The sequence below is a fragment of the Gopherus evgoodei genome, chromosome 20 (assembly GCF_007399415.2).
Source record: "Gopherus evgoodei ecotype Sinaloan lineage chromosome 20, rGopEvg1_v1.p, whole genome shotgun sequence".
In the NCBI taxonomy this organism is placed as follows: Eukaryota; Metazoa; Chordata; order Testudines; family Testudinidae; genus Gopherus; species Gopherus evgoodei.
Genome location: NC_044341.1, coordinates 16,163,171 through 16,185,153, shown reverse-complemented (window position 1 = coordinate 16,185,153; position 21,983 = coordinate 16,163,171). Strand labels below are relative to the sequence as shown.

Here is a 21,983-nt window from a genome sequence, read left to right as displayed (position 1 = left end):
GTCACCAGTCACAAAGATTCCTCAAATGTAGTTTAGCCAATTATCATGTTGCTAGTCCATGTTACAGTCTCTCCTGTAATTGTGTTGAATTCTGCATGTCTGAATCAGTAAAGCAAGCAGCTGTGACTCAGAGTTGCATAGGGAGCAGTTATACTGAATAAAAAGATGTCCATTTTACATACCCAGCTTTCTCACTGTACCCTACTTCCAGCAAGGAATCAATTTTCAAGCAATTTTGAAGTTATCAACACGAACTACATTTCACAAGCATGCAGATCCACAACAGTTCTGACCACTCCAATTTATGATCTATGCATTCATGTAACTGAAGGGAGATACAATAGTTTTTCCCTTACACCCTAGCATTTGTTTTCCTCAATGCTGACGTCCTCCCTCTCAATAGTTTCTTGCTGAAGCTGAAGAGGTTTTTTTGAAGGGGGAAAGACCTTTTAGGTGACAGCCCCTTTCAAAAAGTCCACTGTCATAATGTATACTGAAGGCTTCTATGTTTCAGGATGGCATAGTTGTGGGAAGAGAAAGCAGCTGTAGAGACGGTAAGAACGATGGTTTGATTCCAGCATAACAAACAAATAGCCTAACAGAAATTAAGTAGGAGGCAAGAAATGAAAGCAGCTAAAGAGACTTCTCCCATCTCCAGAGGAGAGGAACAAAGCAAGAGGAAAAGAGAAACAAGACAATGAATAGTAGAAAAAAGAAGGAGAAATGAATCTGAAGATAAACCTGGGAGCTCCAGGGACACGGGGAAAGCAGGAACTCAGATCTGCTATGTGCATTGAAAGGAGAATTTAGCTTCAAATTCATTATTTCCCCAGTGCTACCACATTTCCAGTGATTACCAACCTACTATCTTCAGCTGAGTGGACAAGCAAAGCCACCAGCACTGGGTATTGTCCACTCAGCCTATTTCAATATTAGAGGATTGGATGAATCAAGTGCCCCCTGGAGCAGAGAGCCCATTTGCGTAATCAGTTAACTGTGCTTGATTGTGTCCCAAACATTGCTTGGTTGACAAGTGTGGGGATTTCTTACAAGGATGGTCCAGTTTTCTGGGTTATTTACAATGTGATTATACAAATATTTACAATGGCTTTCAAAGGTCACCGATTGTTCTCTCCTGCCACAATTAAAGAAGCAGAACCCATGCAAAATTTACTAACTCTTTCAGAAGAGGTAGTTATGGGTAAAATGTTCAAAAGCACTTAAATGATTAAAGGGCCTACAACCCATTGGCATTTCATGGTATTTAAGCACCTAAGTCACTTAGGCCCATTGAGAATTTTACTGTGTGTGCTTGCATTGCTTCCAGTCACACGGTGAAGCTGTTGAGCTGGGGATTTTTACACATCTGGTGGAACATTCCTGTGCTGTCACTTTCCCAGAGCACACATGATGGATGACTCCACATTACAACTGATCATGTGAATTAAGACATTGATGGGTGTGTTTGCTGGGGAAGGTTAGCGATGGGTGTGTTAGGGGTGGGAAATGTTGCCAGTCCTCATGTGCATCAATAGCAAGCTTCCTGTTAGAAAGCATGGTCTTCTGGGAAGAACTGATTTGAGATGATGCATATTCTGCTGCGGCCACATGCAAGGGGGAAAGATGATAATACACAACACAAATATTATCTTTGAGAGCACTAGCATGAAGAGCCACCCAGAGATTATCAACCAAGTGACGAGACTGTGTTTGAACCCCAAATCGAAGCTGTTTCCCTACACAGCCAGATGCTGTTCAATTAAATCATTTGCAATGGTCTTCAGTCACTATTGAAACAGGCTTCAGGACTTTTTTCTTTAGAAACACAGACTGGATCATAGCACAGCTGCTATGCTGCACGTGAACTCTTCAGCGAGGCTATTGCTTTCTGCAGTGACTCAGCAGGATGCATGCCAGCATAATGCAGCATTGTTCAGTTCATACAATTCCAGCCAATTACAGATTTCGCTTGCCGCAACCCCACCAAATCCTAGGGTTTTCCAGAATCAAGGAAGGCCCTTCCTTCCCTGTCACTAGTGCCCCCATGTAGGTTTGATCAGTAAGTCAATACACTAAGAAGAGGAGCTAGGAGCTGACTGTCTCTTACCTTTGGTTTTAAATGCAAAGTTACAGTACTTGCAGACGTATGGCCTGACGTCTGTGTGCGTGCGAATGTGTTTCTTCAGCATGCTGGGTTTCTTGCAGCGAATTCCACATTCCTCACATACATACTTCCCTCTTCCGCGGCCTCGCACATACACATACTCTTCGTTTGATTTGTACCTATGAGCAACAGGTGTCATGATAAAAAAAAAAAGATTCCCACCTCAAAAGAAGTAGTAACGTTCCTAAATTAATTCAGCACGTTATTGACACCAGAGCCGAAAGGCTGAACTAGCAATTTACCCAGAGTCACCAGCTATGAATAATTAGGCTAAACACAAAATATGTTCCAGCTCTTAAGCCCATTTGAGTCAAACGCCTCTCCCCCTGGAATAAGGTTTAATAATCTACAGCTGCCCTTCCCTCATGTCCTTTGAGGCAATTAGCAAAATATCTGACAGAGCTACAGGGTGATCTGAACTTCCTAGTGCCCTCCCCACTCACAAACCCAGGCAAACTGGGGGAGTTGACCATAATCTAGTTATTTGCCTCACAATCTCATCTTCCTGAAAACTGTCAGATGTATCGCTGTCAGCCGCTTCTTCAGACCTATCCAAAAATATGCATGACTTGCTACTATACCACCTAAAATAGCTTCTCTTTGATGATCAGCTATATCTCAGATAAATTCTAGCTGGGATTTGGGGACAAAACCTATCCAAAATATATCAGAGACAAGAAAAATCGAATTCTGTAACACATTGTGCTAGCGCAGGAAATTAGGCTTCAAGGCCCCACGTTCCTTCCCCACTGGCTCAGAGTGAGGAACAATGTTTGCCTGAAAGTATTAGACTGTACATCCTTCCGTCTTATTACAAAGTGATGTACCTTCAGTCCACCCATTAGCACAACAGGACAGTTATTGTGAGGTGGGTATGAGCAATATTTGTGCGAGTTATAGAAGTCATCTGCCTCTTGCAGTTCAGCAAATGGAAGAAGAACAGAGAAACATCAAATTGATCTCATCAGATAAATACAATAATAATAGACCAAGATTTTAAAAGTGACTAGTGATTTTGGGTGCCTCAATTTTTGGGTGTCTCATTGAGGCACATTGAAGAGGTCTCATTTTCAGGATATGCAGAACATCCACTCTCTGAAAATCAGGGCTCCTTAAAGAGTCTCAAGCGGGGAACCCACAGATTGAATCACCCCGAACGACTAATCATTTTTTAATATCTTGGTCAACAAAGACTAATGTCAAAACTACAAAGGGGAAAATGACATCAGCACTGAAGAGGAATGGAGTAGGAATGGCAGCATGGAGCTACTTTGTCATGAGTAGCTTGGGTGCTTAGATAAATGAAGGTGTGATTAACCTTACAAAATATAGGTACTATAGAAACCCAGAGGAATTCAAAGCTGAGTACTGAAGCAGTCTGACAATGTTGGTTCAGTGGCTAGGGTGCTATCTGTGAACTCACGAGACCTAGGTTTAATTCCCTGCACTGCTAGAGACTTCCTGTGAGATCTCGGATAAATCACGTAGTCTTTCCTGGCTCCACTTTTCACTTGTAAAATGGGGATAACAATACTTCCCTACCTCATAGGAGAGTTCTGAGCATAACTATGTTTAAAAGACAGTGAGATGCTCAGATACACCAATGAGTGGCCACAGAAGTAATTTAGGGCTTGTCTACATGGGGAGGTTCAGGAAAATTAATCCAAATTAACAAAAGGTGTGACTTTAGAAGTGGATTAGCTAAACCACATTAAACGTCTATGTGAATGCTGTTATTCAGAATTCAAGTGGCCTTAATTTGGTTTAGTTTAATTCACTTTGAAATTAACCAAATTAAGGCCACTTTAATTCTGAATAAGTGTGTTCACACAACGCAGTTTAACTAATCCACTTCAAATTCACACCCTTATTTAATTTGAATTAAGTTTCCTGGATGTCCCCATGTAGACAAGCACTTAGGGACAGGTTTACACTAAAAAGTTAGGTGGACTGAGCTACGTCACCCAGGGAATGTGAAAAATCACACCTTTGAGACACATAGTAAAGCCAATATAACCCTCCATGTACACAGCACTAGGTGACAGAAGAATTCTTCTCTCAATCCAGCTACCGCCTGTTGTAGAAGTGGATTAACTACATTGAAAGGAGAACCCCCTCCTGTTGCCGTTGTGAATATCTACGCTGAAGTGCTACAGCGGTGTAACTGAAGCTCTGCAGTTGTGTTGCTATAGCAATTTCAGAGTAGACCCAGCCTTAGGTAGACCCAGGGAACAAAAACAGAGGAAGCAAGAGAAAAAATGGGTGTCCACAGAAAATCCAGTCTAGCCTCATATATTGAGAATACCAGTACTCCCAGGGGCAGTCATCTAAAAGTTAGCAGTAAGAAAATGGTAAGCAGTGAAGTTTCTCAGCATAAAGCAGAATGTCTTTTCAAGTCACGACAGAGTAATTCTATCAGTCCCGCATCCTTTCCCCTTAGAAGGAGCTCTGCAGTACACTGAAACATTGTCAAACACATGGTTTCATGATAATCAATAATCTCCTAATTTTTTTTTTTGACAGGAAGTGGGGAAGATTGGGGATACTTGGAAATGTCACGGTTGCTTCTTCAAAACGGGGTTGAGGAGGGGTTGCCATCCAACATGCTTTTAAATAGCAGCACCTTATGAACATTTACTGATATTCTCACTACTTCCCTGTGACACAGGCACATCGTGTGCCACTACATCTTTACAGATTCTTTTATAAGCAATGAATGATACCATGATATTATAGGTGTATCTGAGATACCGCTAGGATAAAGACTACTGAGGTAATGTCATCTACTTACAAAGGCAACGCTGAAGATATTAGGGCAATCAGTATACTTCAGCTATTTTGCTAGGGATACTGAGCATTGGCCTAGATAAAGTCAGTATCTGGAGAGTATCTACTAATTTTGGGTGCCCAGCATACCTAAGAGTCTCCAGTTAGATACCTAAAACTAACAACATGCTGAGACAGCGAGGGTCCGTCGCACCAAATGTCAATGGCCAAATTGTATGACTTTATTTCAGACATCTAAAAGCTGCACAGGTTTATTACTGACCTGGTGCCGTCAAATTAATCCCGGATGACCATGTGAACACTGCCTGTCTGTAGCTGGGCAATGTTTCCTCCTGACCTCAACTCTGATCTTCAGAGCTTCAGGTGAGAGGACTTTATCTGTGACGGGAGACTACATGACCAAAAAGTGCCAGCCAGTGGTGACTGATGACAACTTTAATCTTCTCAAGACCAGTTCTCAATAACACATCCCTATTGCTGATAAAATCAAACCATCTTATGTCCAGTAGTGGCTGCTGACAATGCATATGAAATGCCTCCAGCCTCCTGTTTAAGCAACATCCATGTTTCAGATCCGTATAAGAGGTTTAATAAATCTGTCCTTTTACATAACCCCAAACTAAGGCATCGAAAAGCAACAGACAAAGCTGTCCAGTGGCTCTTGTTCATTCACTCGGTGTTTCAGTGGAAGAGCTGGGAGTCCGGATTCCCCATCCCCTGCTTTAAACATTTTCCATGCTCCCTCCTGCTATTCAATTCTTTCTGTCATTATTCTGTGTAATACATCATACTGCCAATTCAAAACCAAAATTGCTCCTTTATCAGCCATGTACTTGTGTTATCCTTAATTACGCTCTCACATAGATCTGTTTGAGTAACTCCTTTCTGTCCAGCAGCCCCTTTGCTAGCCTCGTGAATGATATCAGTGGCTGACTTCTCCTGGAAAAAGTGACACACAATTTGATCTGAAATTAGACACTGCAGCTTATCTGATACTCACTGAGGCTGAGTCTACCTAGGAGGAAGGGCTTCCTGTCTCGCTCATTTAGTACGTCCTGACAGGGGCCAGAGAAACAGAGAACATGAAACAAGCTAAACAAAACCAAAACCAACCAATCCAAATAAAATGCCATAAAACCGGAGATGGTTGCTGAAAATGCCCTGTAACTGCTACCGAGAGAGTGACATGTTTATGGAGGTAATTACATTAGGAGGCTACTGCTGCCTTTCTTTGTGGGTCTATGTTCACATAATTTGCATCAAACAGACAAATCAATGACAGACCACTTCACTTAAGGGTTTAACCCTCAACAAGGGACCTTCCTGCTCCATAGCATTTACTGTAACCAGACTCCTCCACTACTCACAGTTTAAGTTTGTGTCAGCAAGTTTGTGCTTCTTTTCCAGAGCGCTTTGGAACTCATAATCCTACAGTAAGCAACTTAAATCTCCGATGGTGCCATGGTTTCCACACCATATTGAAAGGATTTGAAACCTGTGAGGCTAAATGACCATTGTTTGGCCAGTCTAATCTTGGAAAGGGCCCCTTTAAAGCAACAAAATGAAAGATGAAGGATGAGCTGATTATTGCATTTTAGAAAGTACGCTTTGCTTGAGAAACATGCACATTAGAATTCACATACAGATATGATTCCGAACACAGAAATTGCCATAGCTGGGACACCTAGGCCAGTATCCTTTCAGCAGTAGTGAAGTGCCAGACTCATAGATTTTAACACCAGAAGGACCATTATGACCATCTCCTCTGACCTCCAGCATAACATAGGCCCGAGATGTTTCAAGGAAAGCTGCTAGAAATCCTGCAATGGGCAGTTATGGGATAATCTGCGTGCAGAGAAAGTTTCCTCTTAACCCTCTTGGAGATTGGCTGCTACCTTAAAGCATGAGGATTTATAACCCTTTTGCATTTCTTGTTTAATTTGTAATATTTACTATTTTAGATCTGGATGTGTTTGTTAGCCATATAAAAGTGTAATTCCTTTTTTAATACTGCTAAGCCTTTTGGTCTTCGTGATGTTTTGTGGCAATGAGTTCCACAGAATAATTGTGCACTGGGTGAAATAGTACTTCCTTTATCAGTTTTGAATTTGTTACCTTTCATTTTGTTTGTTTTCTGAATGTTACTGCAGACTGAGCAGAGATCATCACTGAGTTGCCCACAATGATGCTCAGGTAACCCAGTAAGGTGAATGAGTAGTTCAAATTATTGCCTCCAATATGCCCTACTAAGCATTTCTCAGCACTGCACTCCACTTCTCATCATGTTGCCCATTAACCTGACTTTTGCTCCTCTGAAGTTGCTCACAGTTTTCTTTGGTCTTGACTAACCTATTTAATGTTGTGTCATCTGCAAATTTTGCCTCCTGATTAACCCCATTTCCAGATCTTTAATAAATGTATTGCTAAGTATTACCATAAACATTAAGAAATATATTTCATGGCATTTCCAGACAGCAGTCAACTAGGAGCTCAAATCAGTTCATAACCAAGCAAGCCTCATTATCTCCTTTTATAATCCCAGTTTTACAAGGTGGGAAATAGGGCCCAGCAAGTCAGTGGTTGAGGCGGATATGGGAACTTGGACTCTTGACTCACAGTTCCCTCCTATAATATTGAAATATGTGTGTTGTAGACAGTACTCCCTGATCTCCAATCAAAACTCAACGGGCAAGTATCTCAGATGAACAGGACTGAAGTCAGACAAATTGGACCTAGCCCAAAAAGAAAGTCTATTATAAATGTATTTTTGCTTGGTCCTGAATCAAGCACTAGCCACTGAAAAAGCATGCAACACCAAAACAATCCCATCATCCCATCTAGGCCACTCATCATCAAACCTCAAGTCCATCTGTAAAGTGGGAACAATATTTCCTTTTGCCCATCCTTTTCCTGTCTTGTCTATTTAGAATGTAAGCTCTCTGGGGCAAGGACTGTCTTCTATGTGTTAATATAGCGCCAAGAACAACTGGATTCTGATTGCAGTTAGCCCCTCTAATGATCACAAGGCTGAGTAGCTGGTTTTAGCTAAGGGGGTTCCCACAGGGCTTGAGGGAAATTAAATTTCCCCACAGACACTAGTGCAGCTTCAATGTTCAGGAGCATCTGCAAAAATTGTATGCACACACACACATTATGGGGTGGGGGTGGGGGAAGCTGGTATAGCCACTGAATTCCATGCTCCTACCCCTAGCCACAGCACACTGCGCTGATATCGCTGTACCTGGGGCTCTCTATAGAAGCAAAGGACAGGGAAGGATTTGCCCTTTCCGTTTAATTTGATGTCAGACAGGGTTACAACATTGAAAATACAACTTGCTCTCTGGAGCACTGCAGTGATCAGGTTCCTTGTATGTTTCAGTCCCATCTGCCCACCAGGACCGAATGGATAGATGGCAAGACGGGCCCACATGTATCTGAAGACCACATATAATCTGGCAGGTCTAATTTTAGACCTTGCTGCCTGGATGGTGCCTCTTCTGCACAAATGATGATGTAACCACGCGTATCTCCATTCTGCGGTGGCCATTCGATGAGCTTTTCGTGTACTGAGAATACACAGAACTGCATTCTCAAAGTCTATGTAACTTCATCTTCCTTTGGTAACATGTGACAGGTGCTGGTCTCTGGCTTTATTCAGTGCGTAATTCATTCCAAATACAGGGTTTAGTTTATCTATTTGAAGGGGGTAGACTGGACTAGGAGACAGAATACACGACTGGGAGTCAGGAGACCTGGGTTAAAATTAGATCCATTCGGCTGCAAATATGGGCTCTAAAGGGAAGTGGTGGAAGCACCACAACTCGGGACATGTAAGATAGACAAGTCAAGATGCTAGTGAATATCCAACAGGGAACAACTATGCATTGAGCGAGTGGATGGACTGGATGATATAAAAGGTCTCTGCCATCTCTAACTTCTATGATTCCATGAAATGAAACATAGCTGCAAACTGCAGTAGTTTTAGATGGTCTGACCATATCTTCAGATGAATTTACTTTCTACTTCAGCTGCCACGGATCAGGTTTTACACTATTAACTGCTACTAACAGGGCATTTAGAGATACGGTTAGAACTGACTAGGCTAAATAGGCCATCACAACTGTTGCCCAGACTTTGAGGCTCAGCTCCCTTCGGGGAACTCTAACCTTTTTCAGGGCAGGCACTAGCCAGCTCAGGAGAAATACAAAAGAGAAGGGTTTATTGTGTTCCCTTGGTAGATAGTTCTGTAGTTGCTAAGGCCCAAGTGAAAACAATCTATTGGACACTGACTTATTTCACTGATGATCCTGCTTTAGCTCAGTCCTATTAGAAAACAACTATGAGATCACTACACATAGCTGCTGCCTTTGACCAGAGTGGCCCATATGGGTGCACCTCACCTCCAAAAAACACGACTGCCAGGAAGATAAACCCATTTTAGACCATGTAGCCTCATGTGGGGAGGCTTAAAGAATGGCCTGTATCTTAGGAGAAGTCATCCCAGAACCCCTGTGCTGGCAGAGAAAAGAATCTTTATGAGCTAAGACTGGCAAACTGGAGTTTATTGAAAGCTAATTTATTTGATTTCCACTTGGGCTTCTTGATCAAGCTTCCCTGACCATCCCTCCCCACCCTGACTGCTTGATCAGGCTTTACTGTTGTTTCAGATACCTGGTAAAAACCGAAGACACAGAGGGAGGGGGAAAAAAGCTATTCCCCAAGTTTTGCAGCAGAATTGGGGAATGACATCAGTGGGATGACATCACCACACAGGGCTACGTGTGATGGTCTGACACCGTCATAGAAAAGATGAGGTCCTGCTGACCTCACCCGTGAGTCATGCCACAGGAGTAGTAGGATTACTTCATCGAGTGAGGCATGCAGGACTGGGCCCTGTCTTCATTCATTACTGAACATGCCGATAGCACATTAAAGATGTCAAGAGCTATTTACATATGGCAACGATGGTTATTGCTATATCTGATACTACACCATCCATGAAGATGTTGGGCCAAGCTCAGGAGAGAAAACCTTTCCACATGCATACAACTGCTTCTGAGGCCCTTAACCCTCTAAAACATTCCTCATGCAAACAGCTAAGACTGGAGAGAAAGACACAGTATAATCACTAGTGATATTAGTATTAATTTCACAACCTTATTTAGGAGTTTCTCAGCTAATGGGCCTTAGAAAACAGTATCGTTTTCCTTGCATTGCTATCTTTTTGATGCATTGGCATTGCACATTACTTTGCTATTTGTGACAGGGGAAAGCATGTAAAAACATTTTAAGAGAAGATCTTGTCCTTATATTAGGCTGCCACAATAAATATTACAGTGGAACTGTTTGAAAGCATTAAAAGTAATAGCAGGATAGCACTAACAAATGGAAATAATTACATTACAGCAGTAGAGTTACCCAGCTAAAGACACATGGTTATTAGTATTTAAAATCAGCTAATAGTGACTAATCAATGTATGCTTGAGATTTGAAGATGTTAAGTGCTATATACATGTCAGATATTATTATTTCTCCACTCAGTGATATTAATGGCAGATTGCATTTTCATCCTGAAGGCTCCCAAAGCACTCTGCAGAGGAATTGTTTTATTCACCACTGAAATGCAGCCACCTCTAAGGTTGAAGGTAATCGCTGTTTAATAGGGCAGAACAACTCTACGCAATGATTTAAGAGGAGAAGTGTACTGAAAGCAAGGACATTTTAGAATTTCTGTAGAATCCTTGACTTCCGGGCCTCCTCTATGCTTCCATGTAATGAGATTCTCATTAATGATCTGTTAGCCAGCAGCATCGTTAGCCAGTCACACTGCTACTGACATAGTGAAAACACACAAAGTCATGTCTGCCAGTTTAGAAACTGGCATTAGTTGACAGTTATGGTTGCTGATGGACTAATAGCTCCCATTAAACAGAATTCTCTCTAGATTTCTCATCTTTGTCGTCAACAGCAGCGGTTCTTAAACTGGGGTCTATGGACCCCCAGGTGTCCACGAGGGGAATTCAGAGGGTCAGTAAGTCATGTCCGGGGCCACTGGACCTACTGATCAACTCCTTCTCCTCCCTCCCAGCGTCTTCTGACTACCGCAGAATAGCTGTTCAGTGGCATGCAGGAGGCTCTGGGAGGGATGGGGAGGAGCAGGGATGGGGCCTGCTCAGGGGAGGGGCAGAAAGAGGAGGGTCGGGGCGGGAAGAAGTGGGGCAGGGGTGAGGCCTTGGGGGAAGGGGTGGAGTGGTGGTTGAGCACCCCCAAGGAAAATTACAAGCTGGCTTCGGGGTTCACAAAATTTTAAAACAAAATGGGGGTCCTCGGGTTGCTAAAGTTTGAGAACAGCTGGTTTACCATATTGCAACCTGTAAACCATGAGTGTGAAAATCTCTAAAGACAACTTCAAAAGGAAATGTCAGCAGCTCATTTTCTCTCATGATGGGCGTGAGCACAGTGGAAAGGGTAGGAGTTTGAGGGCACTGCAAAGAAGCTGTGAAATAAGGGAAAGCTACTGCCTGCAGTTTACAATAGCCTTGATTTGTGTCCCACAAGAGATCACCTGCAGTAATTTCCCTCCTTTCTTTGGATGTGAAACGGCAGGCGGATGAGAATTTCACTACACTGCAGTCTACGTGGTCACAGACTCTTTCAGCTGCTGTCAGAATGACGTTGACGCTGCTGACTGGCTAAGAGGGTGCATGACAGGACTGATACTAGAAGTGGTTAGGACGTTGTTCTAAAAGCAGATTAATGCTTCCCCAGCATGCCAGTAAAAATGAACAAATTAAAGATGACACTAGCTGCAGTGGTGCTTACTTCAAAACGCCACAGCAGCAGCTTGATCCAGTGAGCAATGCGATATGGCACCAAAACCAATGTGATTTGGGGGAGCATGCACCAAGACATCACATCCAGGAGCAGGTAGTCGCTCTCCGTCTAATCACACCTGCAATACTGTCTTTAGCTCTTTGCACGTCAGGGCCAGAAAAATGTAGACAAACTGGAGAATGTTCAGAGACAAATATTTATTAGGGGGTAGCGGGGACTGAGCGCTGAGGAAAGATTAACACAACTAGATCTGTTTAGCATGGCTCAATGCCAACAAGATGGGTGGGCAGATGTGAACTGTCTCAAAATATTTCATGGATGCTAATGATGGAATTATGGGGTGAAACTATGAAAGGGAAAATTTAGGCTGTATAACAGCAAAAACTCCGGGCAGTGATGTCTACTTGGTGTGTTCTACACAGTTTTTGTACTGATGTAAGTAGTCCAGCCCTCAGTGTGGACACAGTCAAAACAGTATAAAGGTGCCTTATACAGGTATAGCTCATTCCTGTAAATTTATGGAAATAAGCTTTAGTAGTATAAGCACCTTCATGCCATAGCTGCACCCACAGTAGGGGTTTGTACCACGTAACTATACTGGTTTCAGACAGAAAAGTGTATTAAAAAACCCTTAAGCAGGGTCTGCACTGGAAATATTTGCCAGTAGAGTAACGTTGGTTGGGGAGTGATTTTTTTGCCACGTTTCTACACCAGCAAAAGCCCTAGTGTAGATGAAGTTATAATGGCATAAAAGTGCTTTTGCAAGTACAGTTTTTTCACTTGGGGAACTAGTGTAAGCTATACTGGCAATAGACGCAGTATAAGCCGCATCAGCACTAGGAAGGTTCACTGGTAGCTATACCATTATATCTACGTTTTTGAGAGTAGGTCAAGCCTTAGAATTTTGTGTAATCTCTCCAGAAAAGACAGTGACGCCCCACTGTCCAAGTTAATACGAGCCAGAGTGGACAAACCACTAGCAAACAGACCATAGGGCAGTTTCCCAAATGGGACACCAGGAATGGACTAGATCTACCTTACAGCTCTTTTCCACCTCTCACTATTACGCTTCAGTGAACATTCCTTGCTCCTCAGTGTAATTTTGGGTTCTGGCACCCAATCCTTTTGTGATGCTTGCTATAGCTGTCTTGTTTGTTGTTATTACTACATCACCGACAGACCCTCAAATAGCCTATGACTCAATAAGTTGCTCCTTCCCATGGCTGGGATATGTATCAGATCAAACAGGAAAAAGAAACCGATAAAGCTGAAATGCTGTTTGGGAAACCTTCATGGGCATTTAAAAGAGGACAAGAGGTTACCCATGAATAATATCAGTCATAAGAATCTTTCCACTTATATTCTATCCAAAGATCTCAAAGCACTTAATAAATAGCAATGGGATTGCCCAGATTCTCCGACAACATCCAAGGCAACTCCATTAAAATCAATGGCCTTCAAGTCAGGGCACAATGTTACTCAATGAACCTGGCTTCAGAGCCCAGGGTGAGGTAGGTTCTATTATCTTCGTTTTACAGATTGGGAAACTGGAACACAGAAAGTGATTTGCCCAAAGTCTCAGAGTGAGTCAGCGGCAGTGCCTGAAAGAGAACCCAGGGGTCCTGACTCCCAGTCTGTACCTTGACCACAAAACTATCCAACGCTAACGTACGGCACAGCAAGCAAAGTCTAAGATAAAGATATTTTCCTTCTATAAGATGAACTGTCCATCCTAGGGATCACATCTTGGGGACATATTTCAGCAGAGATACCAGGTCTGGTCTCTGTGACCACTGATGTCATTTAATTGTCATCACAAGAAACACAGTCCAGTTCAGCATAACTTCAGTGGTACTATGTCAATTTACACCAGATGAGGATCGGGCCCTATGGTATAAAAATTTCCTCAGAGCTCAAACCATACTGCAAACCTGACATTATACTCACTACAAGGCAGCTCCAGCTTCAGTCTCCTGTACACAGCACACTGCAGCTGAGAAGGACTGAATATTGCTTTTGTGTACAGATTAAACAGTCTCCCTCTGGACCTCCCTTCAGTTAAACACAACAGCAAGAGCAGAGAAGTACTACAGACAGCTCTACTTCATTGCACTATTGTCTTTTGTTCTCTTTTTGGAGAAACAGTCTGTCCCTATGTCCAAAAGACGATACACAGAAATGCAACAACTATGCAGAACACATGTGATCTGTACACCAATGCAACCCAAGATGGCACTGAGGTCTACACATAACAAGGAAAATGATGTAATTTGGAGATCTTAGAGTGACGCACAGACACCACTGCTCCCCCTGCCCTCCCAATACACGCCTTTACTTTGAGAATTCATTGTAATAACTGTATGCTGCACAAAAGCTAGTTGAGGATTTAACTTTATTTCCTGGCACCAATCAGCTGACTTGGGTCAGTGTTACAAAAGTATGGCAGTGTCAGTATCCACTGATTCCAGGAGTGCTGTTACAGCGTCACCTTTCCTTTTCGACAGATCAAATACAAATAAGATAAAATATTAGACAAAAATAAGCATCACAAACTAGCACAACCAACTGATTAACCATATATAGAGTCAGTCTAGGATGGAGGCCAGGACAGGTGAGGTGACATCCCCCATCCACAAGAGATGAAATGATCCTCAGTATCTGATCCTCAGTGGCTTTTGACTGACAAGGAAAACCATTTGATACGTCCTGTCTTGAAAACAGTTCCTTTTGCAGTAGGTTGTCTGCTGAGATTGATCCACTGTCTGGAGCTTGTGGATGTCTTCATTCAGGAGCCTTTTATTCCTCCTATAGGGCTGAATGTCATGGTATAGCACTTCTGTTTGATGGCCTTATTCAGACCTTCTGGATCTGTACCAATCCTTAGAATGTTTGTTTGTATTATAGTAACCATGCTGTCAGCCCACTCATTCAGGTTCTGAATTCTCTCAATAACATCTAATTTTATCATTCACGTTTTGATTTCTCTTTCTGTGCTAATGGCAGTTTACATGTGCCTGTAGTTTGGGAGAGACATTGAGTCGATATTAATGAGATGTACCATATCCTGACTGAATCCCAGTCCATTAAAAACCACATCAAATTCTTTCAGAAAACGTTTTGTATCCTGGTCAGTTACAAATTGTGCACCCATTTGGTCATCTGCAGACTGCTCTTCCATTCAAGCGTACTTGGGACTTCCTGTTTTGCTATTTCATACTCTACTGAATGGCATCTGTCACATAATCTCGTATGTGTCTACTATATAAAACAACCTTAAGTTTCTACATCAACATCTTCTGCCACTAATCCTCCGAATATGCTTGCTGTGATTAAGAGCTCCAGTGTCTTTTTTTCCTTTTTATTTCCAGTCTCACAATCTGTTGTAGAACCCTGTGTATCTGTATCATTCTCATAGTTTGGACCATGATCTTAATGCCCATGACTGTGTTTGGTTTTGTATTTCTTTGCTATTTGTGCCAAGAGCAATACACTTTTGCTAAATGGTTGCTTTTACTGCATACACAACACTAAACCCTTTGTGTTGAACATCCTCATGTTATAATGATCTCCACATTTATTTCAAACAAATATTGTCTCTGCTGTTTGACTCTTGGATTCTGTCTTTACACGCTCGTAATTAGTTCTTTCACTGCTTGCTAATGTTTTCATTTGGGAAGCAAAATTTTCACTAGCCCTTAAAAAATTCATTGTTCTTCATAGATTCCAACAGATCATTGTGATCATTTACTTTGACCTCCTGTATAGCACAGACCATAGAACTTCCCCCAAATAGTTCCTGGAACCAGATCTTTCAGAATAACATCCACCAAGATTCACAGTAAATTGTTCCAATGATTAATTACTCTCACAGTTGACTCCTTCACCAGCAGAAGTTGGTCCAAAAAAAGATATTCCCTCACCCACCTTATCTCACTAATATCCTTGGACCAACATAGCCACAAGAAAACCGTAAGCAAAAATTTATGCCTTCCTTCCAGTTTGAATTTATCTAACTTCAACTTCCAGCCATTGGATTGTGTTATACCTTTCTCTGCTAGACTGAAAAGCCCACTATTAAATATATGTTCCCACGCAGGTATTTCTAGACTGTAGTCAAGTCATCTCTTAACCTTCTTTTTGTTAAGCTAAACAGATTGAGCTCCTTGAGTTTATGATTACAAGGCAGGTTGATCACTTGAATCATTCTCATGGCTCTTCTCTGAACCCTCTCCAATTTATCGTCATCCTTTTTGAATTGTGGGCTCTACAACAGCACACAGTATTCCAGAAGCAGCCACTGCAGTGCCAAATACAGAAATCAAATAATGGCACTGCTCTTACTCAAGAGTCCCCATTTATGCATCCCAGGATCGCATTTGCTCTTTTGGCCACAGCATCACACTTGGAGCTCATGTTCAGCTGATTATCCCGCCAGGACCCCCAAATCTTTTTCAGCGTCACTGGATACAGTCTCATATCCTGTAACTATGGCCGACGTTCCCACATGTACACATTTACCTTTAAACATCTGAAAATGCATATTGTTTGCTTGCATCAAATTTACCAGGTGATCTAGATCACTGTGAATCAGTGACCTGCCATCTCCATTATTTACCACTCCCTCAATTTTTATGTCATCTGCAAACTTTATCAGTGATTTTATGTTTTCTTTCAGCTAATTAATAAGATGTTAAATAGCATAGAGCCAAGAACCCTTTCCTGTGGGACCCCACTGGAAACTGTCCCGCTAGATGACAAATCTCTATTTATAGTTACATTTTGAGACCTATCAGTTAGCTAGTTTATGATCCATTTAATGTGTGCCATGTTAATTTTATATCATTCTAGTTTTTTATCAAAATACTGTGTTGCACTAAGTCAAATACCTTACAGAAGTCTAGGTAGATTATGTCAACACTAACTTTTATCATCAAACTTGTAACCTTGTGAAAGTGAAGTTAGTTTCTCATAGTAATCTTGCTTTGAGATAGTTATTTCTTACATGGGTATCACAAACATTCCAGTTGCTAATTAGTCCATTGCTAATTAGTTCATCTGCTCAAATTCACATATTTTAGCATTGTTTTGTAGGTCTGCAACATAATGGTTAATGGTCTCACCTGGCAGCAAGTTTCTTGTAAAGAAAATGTGCGTTTCCTGAGTGACATTCTTTTGTAGCTCACGTATTACTGAATTTTTGGATGACTTTATCTAGCAGTTTGAAGTCCCCTTCATGCTCCCACTGAACAGGACTGTAAATCTCCAATGTATCTAGGTCTGGCACATGTAGCAGTGTGTAAGATGTCACCCTCTCTGATTTCTTTGCAATGTCACTTGTTTCCAGAAAAATTAGAATACGCTGCAGCCTCCCCCTCCATTTCTCTGCCAGGTTCCCTTCCAGCCTGAGGTATTCAGGTTGCTTTACTTGCAACATTTTGACAAAAGTTTAGTTTACACCTGACACCATGTCACAAAGGTGCCATAAACGGGAGTGCTGGTATCAGACTGGCTGCAGTTACCTAATGTGAATCAAGGTTCTAAAAGTTTAATGTTTCTTTCACGGGACAACATCAGTAACCACTGACGCCAGAGGCTGCTGTCATAGTAATGTACGCTACATTCCAGCACCACACCTGATACAAAGCTTCTTGTGCTTCAACTCACTACAAATAAATCAATCTTAGATCAGGCCTGGTAAGTGAATTTCACTTCTGTGAAAGAAGTCAAGGTTTCTAGGGAAAAAATTGTCCTGAATCAGGACAAAAAAGCCAAATCTCTACAATTTTTACAAATATGAAATTTCACAAAATCTCATTTCAGAAACATCAAACAATCCATCTGCAGGAATCTTTCAGTATTTCTGAAACAAAATATACTCCCCTGCCTCCCAGGAGGTCGACCAGTGGGCAGGTGAGCTGGCAGGAAAAACAACATTTCCAGTTTCCTTCGAAAGACTTGTCAAAAGTGACACATTTCTGTGGAACACACTGCGTTCGATGATTCTGACGAAAACATTCCCTTGGAAAATTTCCCACCTGCTCTCTCATGCTCTTCCCGTTTACAATCTACACTTCAATAGATGACACAAATGGCTCTCCGGGACAGATACGAAGAAAAGATGAGCAAAACTGCTACAATGTGAACAGAGATTAAGTAAATGAAATAAAGATGTCTAATAATATTAAGAACCATTAAGACAACAGAGCCAAATAATTTAACCTCTACTGACTCCAAAATGCATGTAATAGTTAGAAACTCATATGGTGCTTTTCATCCATAGATCTCAAAGCATTTTACAAAGCTAAGGAAGCAGCAATATCAGCTCCTTCTGTAAGACGAAGGCAATGAGACATGGAGAGTGGAAATTACTTGCCCAAAATTACACTGAATCACTGGCAGAATTGGAAATAAAATCCAGGAGTCTTGACTCCAAGTTCTGTGCTCTATTTACAAGCCTTAATATATATAACATACAAAAATACCATGTTAGAATAACTTTTATTTAGGTTGCAAATTCAAGCATTCATAGATTTAAAGTTGCCTGTGCAACCTCAATTTTCATCTGCTTGATTTTGCTTTCTAAATAATGTCTTTTCAGCATAATTTCTGTATGCAATTTCCTAAGATTTTTTTTTAAAAAAGAGGGTAAAAACAAATTCCCTTATGCACATCTGTAACTATCCCCCTAAATCATACACCTTCAGCACTGCAGCCAGAGCTACAGCTTCTGCTACTTGCAATCCAGAATTATATTCACTGGCTGAAGGAGAAGCTATTTATTCCCATATGCCCCAATTCAGAGTCTGCTGCTGTGGCTGCTGCTTGGATGCAGTTTGTAGCTGGCCTGTTAGAATGGCCGTGTTTAGTTACTGTTTTGGCAAGCTGCCACAATTTCACCGAGAAATGGAATTAAGAGAAAAAAATGGTGATTTTCCGAAGTTCGTATTTCAGCAAAACCTCTATGTCATTTCATGGGACAAAGAAAAGGCACTTTTCCAACCCCAGGGTTTTCCCTTTGTAAACTTCAAAGGCCTGCTGCAAACAATGGAGGTATAAGAATTTCTCAAAAAAGGTTGCAAGAATCCTTTAAAATGAAAAGTATTAGGCAACTGAAACCAGCTCCACCTACAATATTAAGCAACAGGGTTGGAATAGTGTCCCTAGCCTCTGTTTGCCAGAAGCTGGGATGGGTGACAGGGCATGGATCACTTGATGATAACCAGTTTGTTCATTTGCTTTGGGGCACCTGTCATTGGCCACTGTCAGAGGACAGGATACTGGGCTTGATTGACCTTTGGTCTGACCCAGTATGGCCATTCTTAGGGTTAATGATAATTCTGTTGCCATACAAATGTCCGTAGGTGAAATATGAGGAAATCGACACCCCGCACAGAAATTAGACACAATAAATGCTGCAAACCAACCCCCTTACACTGGTGAATCAGTCTGGTTTGTCAGGTCTGTCTTCCTCTCCCAGCCTCCTGAACTCTGGCCCTTCTTCCCAACCACATAAGCTTTGAAAGGCTGTGTGCGTAGGGAGAGGGTTAGCATGATCTCCAAAACCCTCACTCCTGACTCCCAATCCAAAATTAATTCCGGGATGACATCGTCGGAACCCAGGAAAACAAGAGCATTGTCTGATGAAAAGAATGCTTCCCTTTCCCATGTCCACGTCCTCCCTAGAGACTATTATCTGACTGAGATGATTACCCTTTGGGGAAATCCAGGCAACTTTCTCTCCCTTTTCAGTCTGGATCAGCCCAGCTGATTATGTAGGTGTGTGGGCTTGGGAGGAAGATGACATTCACTAGATGTTTTTTGGCATACCACTAAGCCAGTGATTTCCAGCCATATGTTACTTAGCAATAGAAACCCAAACACACTTTCCCATGGTGCAGAAGGCTCCAGCAAGGGTCCTGTGGGGAAATATTGAATTTCATTTGCTCCTTCAAACCAGTGACATGAATACGCATCCATAAACTATTGGCACTATATACACGAAGTATCAGACTGACTGCCATTAACAATAATGCAAACCCAATTCAAATGGAGACCCAGTTACATTTGAAAAAACAGGAAGCACCTTATTTTTAAAGAATTTTGAAAGTGAACCCGATATGCTGCACATTATGGAATAACTTCTTCAAGACAAATATTTGACTTCCAAACATCCTCACAGCAGAGCCCAGACAACCCTCTTCCCACCCCCCCTCAGAAAGAAAGCAGAAGTCAGGGAACTGTGGAGCGAACAGAGGTGTATTTAGGGGGCAAATGGCCCTGTACCTAGGTGACAGTAGTTTGCAGCTATTTTAGGAAGAGCTGAGAGAGATGGAGGTGTGAATGGAACTAGCATCACTGGGCTTTAAGTAAAAATATAAGAATGGCCATAATACTGGGTCAGACCAATGGTCAATCTAGCCTAGTATCCTGTCTCTGACAGTGGCCAATACCAGATGCTTCAGAGGGAAATAAGAGATCAAAGTAATTAATCAAGTGATCCATCCCGTCGCCCATTCCCAGCTTCTGTCAGTCAGAGGTTTAAGAACAGTATAATGCAAGCAAGTTAAAGAAATATGGACTGGATGAATGGACTGTAAGGTGGATAGAAAGCTGGCTAGATCATCGGGCTCAACAGGTAGTGATCAATGGCTCCATGTCTAGCTGGCAGCTGGTATCAAGCGGAGTGCCCCAAGGGTCGGTCTTGGGGTCGGTTTTGTTACAGTGGATGAGAAGCTGGATATGAGTCAACAGTTTGCCCTTGTTGCTAAGAAGGCTAACAGCATTTTGGGCTGTATAAGTAGGAGCATTGCCAGCAGATTGAGGGACATGATCGTTCCCCTCTATTTGACATTGATGAGGCCTCATCTGGAGTACTGTGTCCAGTTTTGGGCCCCATGCTACAAGAAAGATGTGGAAGAATTTGAAAGAGTCCAGTGGAGGGCAACAAAAATGATTAGGGGGCTGGAGCACATGACTTCTGAGGAGAGGCTGAGGGAACTGGGATTATTTAGTCTGCAGAAGAAAATAATGAGGGGGGATTTGATTGCTGCTTTCAACTACCTGAAAGGTGGTTCCAAAGACTATTGATCTAGACTGTTCTCAGTGGTAGCAGATGACAGAACAAGGAGTAATGGTCTCAAGTTGCAGTGGGTGGAGGTTTAGGTTGGGTATTAGGAAAAACTTTTTCACTAGGAGGGTGGTGAAGCACTGGAATGGGTTCCCCAGGGAGGTGGTAGAATCTACTTCCTTAGATGTTTTTAAGGTGAGGCTTGAGAAAGCCCTGGCTGGGATGATTTAGCTGGGGCTGGTCCTGCTTTGAGCAGGGGGTTGGACTAGATGACCTCATGAGGTCCCTTCCAATCCTGATATTCTATGATTCTATGAAACCCAAAACACAGGGTTAAGAACCTGACCATCCTGTCTAATAGCCAATGATGGACCTATCCTCCGTGAAGTTATCTAACACTTTTTTGAAGCCATTTATACTTTTGGCCTTCCATTTGGCCTTCCAGGAAAGCATTCCACAGCTTGACTGAGCGTTATGTGAAGAAATACTTCCTTATGTTTGTTTTAAACCTGCTGCCTATTAATTTCATTGGCTGACTCCTGGTTCTTGTGTTATGTGAAGAGGTAAATAACACTTCCTTATTCACTTTCTCCACAACATTCATAGTTTAACTCACCTCTATCATATCCCCCCTTAACCACCTCTTTTCTAAAACCAACAGTCCCAGTATTTTTAATCTCTCCTCATGTAGAAGCTGTTCCCAAACTCTAAGTATTTTTGTTGCCCTTCTCTGCACTTTTTCCAATTCCAATATATCTTTTTTGAGATGGAGTAACCAAAACTGCACGCAGTATTCAAAGTGTGGGCATACCATGGATTTATATAGAGGCAATATTATATTTTCTGTCTTATGTATTTTTTTCCTAGTGGTTCCTAACATTCTGTTTGTTTTTTTGACTGCCACTGCACATTGAGTGGATGTTTTCAGAGAACTATCCACAGTGACTCCAAGATCCCTTTCCTGAGTGGAAACAGCTAATTTCTATCCCATCATTTTGTGTTTATATTTGGGATTATGTTTTCCAAAGTGCCTTTCTTTACACTTATCAACATTGAATTTCATCTCCATTTTGTTGCCCAGTCACCCATTTTGTGAGATCCCTTTGTAATTCTTCACAGTTTGGACTTAAT

General features: G+C 41.9%; 1 protein-coding gene across 8 annotated transcripts in view; it reads right to left on the bottom strand.

Moving 5' to 3' along the window:
• Positions 1 to 21,983, bottom strand: part of HIVEP3 (HIVEP zinc finger 3) — a 461,199-nt gene that overhangs the window by 32,051 nt on the left and 407,165 nt on the right. For all 8 annotated transcript variants that reach the window (XM_030539428.1, XM_030539427.1, XM_030539430.1 and 5 more), the window contains one exon: positions 2,108 to 2,283. In XM_030539428.1, coding sequence (XP_030395288.1) covers positions 2,108 to 2,283 — 176 coding nt within the window. The remainder of the gene's footprint in view (positions 1 to 2,107; positions 2,284 to 21,983) is intronic.